Here is a 5,512-nt window from a genome sequence, read left to right as displayed (position 1 = left end):
TTTGCGTCTTGTTTGAAGGATTATTGCTGGAAAATTTTGGCCCACCCATTTTCACTCAGGCCCACCTACAAATATATTCCTGGTTACGCCACTGCCACTGCACCATAGAGAGCATCCTGACCATCTGCATCTCAGTGTGGTACGGCAACTGCACCTCAGTAGACCAGAAAGCTCTGCAGCGGGTCGTCAAGGCGGCCCAGCATATCACCGGTACCCAGCTCCCAGCCATAAAAGACATTTATCACAAACGCTGCCTTTGAAGGGGTCTGAGCATCAGCAGAGATCCCACCCACCCCAACCATGGACTGTTCTCCCCCCTGGGCTCTGGGAGGCGCTACAGGAGCCTCAGAGCCCACACTACCAGGCTCAAAAACAGCTTCTTTCCACGAGCTGTTGCCCGCCTGAACCTGGCCACCCACTGAATGTCTGTAGATATTTCTAAATATTTTGTACTCCAGCTCTTTTTTTAACTTATTTTTAGCTTTGGTCTTCATGTGTGTATATCTTATACTGTGTTTGATGTGTTGCCTGTGTCTGTCTTGCACTGTTTGGTGAAGCCACAGCCCTCATTTCATTTTTAACATGTGCCTGCACATTGTTTTTAATGACAATAAAATTGAATTGAATTGAATTGAATTGAATTGCCTGGGTTTGACAACATAAAAAATTCCATGCCTTGGTTTGATATCAGAAATACTCCATGCCTGGGTTTGATATCAGAAAAACTCGATGGCTGGGTTTGATATCAGAAAAACTCCATGCCTTGGTTTGATATCAGAAATACTCCATGCCTGGGTTTGACATCATAAAAACTCCATGCCTGGGTTTGACATCATAAAAACGCCATGCCTGGGTTTGACGTCATAAAAACTCCATGCCTGGGTTTAATATCAGAGATACTCCATGTCTGGGTTTGACGTCATAAAAACTCCATGCCTGGGTTTGATATCAGAGATACTCCATGTCTGGGTTGAAATCAGAAATACTCCATGCCTGGGTTTGACGTCATAAAAACTCCATGCCTGGGTTTGCGCTCGTCTATCGCGCTCCATCTTAACAGAGTCCACATCGGACGAGGAGAAGGGGGAACGGGTGGCGCTCGCGCAAATACAATGATTGCGAAAACCAGTTATGCAAATCCGCAGGCCAGCTGTCCGCAGTCTGAAGCAGCGATCCGGCTCGACTCGCCCGTGTCTTCGTCTCTAGAAAACGGCCAGATCTTCATTAGCGGCACGTCTTCCAAGAGGGGTTCCCGGACGCCCACCGACGGCATCGACCCAGAGGAGAGCAGCAGAAAGCCCCTGGTATCGTCCGCCACCGCCACCGCCGCCTACATCATGACATCGGGGGAGTTCGTGCAGACCGCTCCCATGCTCGTGCACAAATCCAAAAGGAACTTGCTGTACAAGGCGCTGTGTTTTCTGATCCTCATCTTCCAGGGCGGCGTTCTGGATTTCTACCTCATCATCTTCACGGATCTGTACTGGTGCTCCTGGATAGCCACGGATCTTGTGGTGATCTCGGGCTGGGGGATTTTCTTCATGAAGAACGCCAGGAGCAAGAGGGAGAGGGCCTGCGGGTTCCATCAGAAGAGCTCCATATTTGGGTGCAACCTTGGCGAGTTCACCTATGCATACCTAGCGTGGCTCATTTACGTTATCGCATGTACACCGAAAGTGGTACTTATTCTAGAGACGTCGATCCTGGACCTCATCGCGCTCAAAGTCCCATGCGGTATCACTGGCTTTAAAATCATCATGTTGCTTTCCGCGCCTTTGCTTTATTGCCTAATCAATTCTATCATTGAGGATTTGAACGGGGCGACGCGCCACCACTCCCAGAGCTGCTTTATGACCACCTGTCTGGATCTGCTCGACAGCTTCACCTTGGTGGAGATGCTCTTGAGGAATGAGACACCATCAGCCTACCTGAAGTACACCGTGATCTCGGTGTACTTCATCGGTCTCGCAGTCCCAGTCATCTGGCTTTACGAGCTGACAGCCACCGGGATGCGCTGCCACTGGGTCTGGGCGAGGTTCCTGGTCGGCGCGATCGTAAATGCGCCCCTACTCGTGGTTCGATGTTTCCAGGTCTATGTTTACAAGATGCCTATTTCCGTGTTCATGTTTAAGAATATCTTTTTCATGGCTTTTAAAAGTCTAGAACTGCTGGAGCAGTGTCTCACGGTGAGGGCGGTCCGGAAGTTTGTGAGCGGTACCAACCCCGCACAGTTTTCCCACTGCGTCTCGGAGAATGACATGTGCCCCCACGGCTACGTCAACACCCTGGCTGTCACCACGCAGTCTTAGACGGAAGTCCTCTGTCACACAAACGTCATCGAACATGTCATAATACCCCGTCCGTCATTGAACATGTCATAATACCCCGTCCGTCATCGAACATGTCATAATACCCCGTCCGTCACCGAACATGTCATAATACCCCGTCATAAATAGACACCTTTCCTACTGTGGACTTGTCACGTATACAAGAACAGCCTTACGACCTGGTCTAACGTCCGCAGGTGCTGCAGGTGAGCCCGCGTGTTGCTGAGACCTGCGGTCCAATGCGATGCGGTGTGGTCGGTCCATGCGAAGTGGTGGTGGTTATGACCTGTCAATCAAATCATTAACGCGCTCATCTTTTACAAAACTGCCCTTCCAGTGGGGACTGTTTGACTTTATTCGGCGTTGGAAAAGTGCAAGTTTCGAATCCCTCAAAATGTGCGGCGAGGCTCTTGAATATTGTGAACTTGTGTCTTTGGGTATGCACTGGTTCGGAGCAGTCACTGCTACGTATACAGCCAAGAATAGGACAGCAACGTATGAGTGTCATGCTCTAAAATATATTTGTTTTTTTTACAACACACCGCGACAATTACTTTTATTTTGTATTTCTTTCATTGGCTCTCCAGCAGTTGGTTTACCCTGTGTCATATGTTCTCATCCCAAACCATAAAGATCACAGACTGCTGCTGACTTTGATATAACTCACATTTATCAGACTTCCTGTCTCCAGAAACACAGGGGCCCTTCCACTCCCGTGTTTATTATCTATATTGTGAAGACTGACACTACCTAGCTGATTACAGCAAGGGCACACAGGAGCTGGTTGTACATACAATATCTTAAGGTTGTACATTTTGATTGAAAACGTGAGACAATCTGCATCCAGGGGCTGTAAACCAGCACACCAGGTAGGATAACTGTAACTATGCTTAATGCTGGTCCAGTGCTTCCTTCCATCATTAACATGCCAGGAGGACATGTTGACTTCCTCGGCTTACTAATCAGTAGTAGCACCATCCTAGAGACAACACATCATGATAGTCACTATTCTGAAAGCTTGTGTTTATGTCCAAAACCAATACTACCAATGCTAGCTTACTAAATACTGCAGAATCACACAATAACTAAGCACAATGTTAAACAAGCCCACTTGGACTAGAGCATACTCATGTGATACGTCAAATGACTGTTGCATCCCACTTGTTTCTAACTACACTACTTCCAGTTTCTAGCTACACTACACCTTGTTTCTAACTACACTACTTCCTGTTTCTAGCTATGCTACACCTTGTTTCTAACTACACTACTTCTTGTTTCTAGCTACACACCACCTTGTTTCTAACTACACTACTTCCTGTTTCTAGCTACACTACACCTTGTTTCTAACTACACTGCCACTTATTTCCAACTGCTCAACACCTTGTTTCTAACTACACTACCTCTTATTTCCAACTACACAACACCTTGGTTCTAACTACACTACCTCTTATTTCCAACTACACAACATCATGTTTCTAACTACAGTACTTCTTATTTCTAACTACACAACTTCTTGTGTCCAACTACACTACATTTTGTTTCTAACTACATTGCTTCTTGTTTCTAACTACACAACTTCTTGTTTCCAACTACACTACATCTTGTTTCTAACTACACTACCACATGTTTCTAACTGCACTATCTCTTATTTCCAACTACACAACACCTTGTTTCTAACTATATTGCTTCTTGTTTCTAACTACACTACTTCTTGATTCTAACTACACTACTTGTTTCTAACTACACTACCACTTGTTTCTAACTACACTACATGTTTTTTCTAACTACACTACCACTTGTTTCTAACTACACTACATGTTTTTCTAACTACACACCAACTTGTTTCTAACTACACTACTTACACTGCATCTTGTTTTTAACTACACCACATCTTGTTTCTAACTACACTCCTTGTTTCTAACTACACTACCACTTGTTTCTAACTACATTATTTCTTGTTTCTACCTACACTATGTCTTGTTTCTAACTACATTACTTCTTTTTTCTAAATACACTACATATTGTTTACAACTACACTACTTCTTGTTTCTAATTACACTACATCTCGTTTCTAACTACACTACACCTTGTTTCTAACGCCATTATTTCTTGTTTCTAACTACACTACTTCTTGTTTCTAACTACACTACCACTTGTTTCTAACTACACTACATCTTGTTTCTAGCTACACTACTTCATGTTTCTAACTACACTATGTCTTGTTTCTAACTACACTACCACGTGTTTCTAACTACAATACATCTTCTTTCTAACTACACTACGTCTTGTTTCTAACTACACTACATCTTGTTTCAAACTACACTACCACTTGTTTCTAACTACACTACATCTTGTTTCTAACTACACTACTTCTTGTTTCTAACTACACTACCACTTGTTTCTAACTACACTACATCTTGTTTCTAACTACACTACTTCTTGTTTCTAACTACACTATGTCTTGTTTCTAACTACACTACCACGTGTTTCTACACAGTAAAAAAAACTGAGTGATATCTCTGAGAGTGTACAAATGGATCATTACGGGTCCATTTTACACTGTCAGAGTTAAATTAACACTCAGGAAGTTAAATTAACACTCGGGATTTTACTGTGTAACTACACTACTTCTACTTTCTAACTACACTACACCTTGTTTCTAACTAAAATACATCTCTTTTTTAACTCCACTACTTGTTGTTTGTAACTACACTACTTGTTGTTTGTAACTACACTACTTCTGGTTTTTAACTACAATACACGTTGTTTCTGACTACACTAACTACACTACACATTATTTCTAACTACACTACACCTTTTTCCTAACTACACTGCACCTTGTTTCTAACTACACTACATCTTGTTTCTAACTACGCTACTTCTTGTTGCTAACTACACTACTTCTAGTTTCTAACTACACTACACCTTGTTTCTAACTAAAATACACATTTTTTTCTAACTAAACTACTTGTTGTTTCTAACTACAGTACTTGTTGTTTCTAACTACACTACTTCTAGTTTTTAACTAAAATACACGTTGTTTCTAACTACACTACAACTTGTTTCTAACTAAAATACATCGTTTTTCTAACTACATTACTTCTTGTTTCTAACTACACTACGTCTTTCTAACTACACTACTTCTAGTTTCTAACTACACTACACGTTTTTTCTAACTACACTAA

At 42.7% G+C, this 5,512-nt stretch overlaps 1 protein-coding gene across 1 annotated transcript; it reads left to right on the top strand.

Annotated features, from left to right (window-relative positions):
* The first annotated feature begins 1,112 nt into the window (after window positions 1–1,112).
* On the top strand, window positions 1,113–2,309 carry tmem121b (transmembrane protein 121B). Its single transcript, XM_056276733.1, has one exon. It carries the CDS (start codon window positions 1,113–1,115, stop codon window positions 2,307–2,309), a length of 1,197 nt encoding a protein of 398 aa, XP_056132708.1.
* Window positions 2,310–5,512: the final 3,203 nt, after the last annotated feature.

This window comes from Lampris incognitus, chromosome 3 (genome assembly GCF_029633865.1).
Source record: "Lampris incognitus isolate fLamInc1 chromosome 3, fLamInc1.hap2, whole genome shotgun sequence".
Lineage (NCBI taxonomy): Eukaryota > Metazoa > Chordata > Actinopteri > Lampriformes > Lampridae > Lampris > Lampris incognitus.
This window is presented reverse-complemented; position numbering and strand designations above follow the sequence as displayed.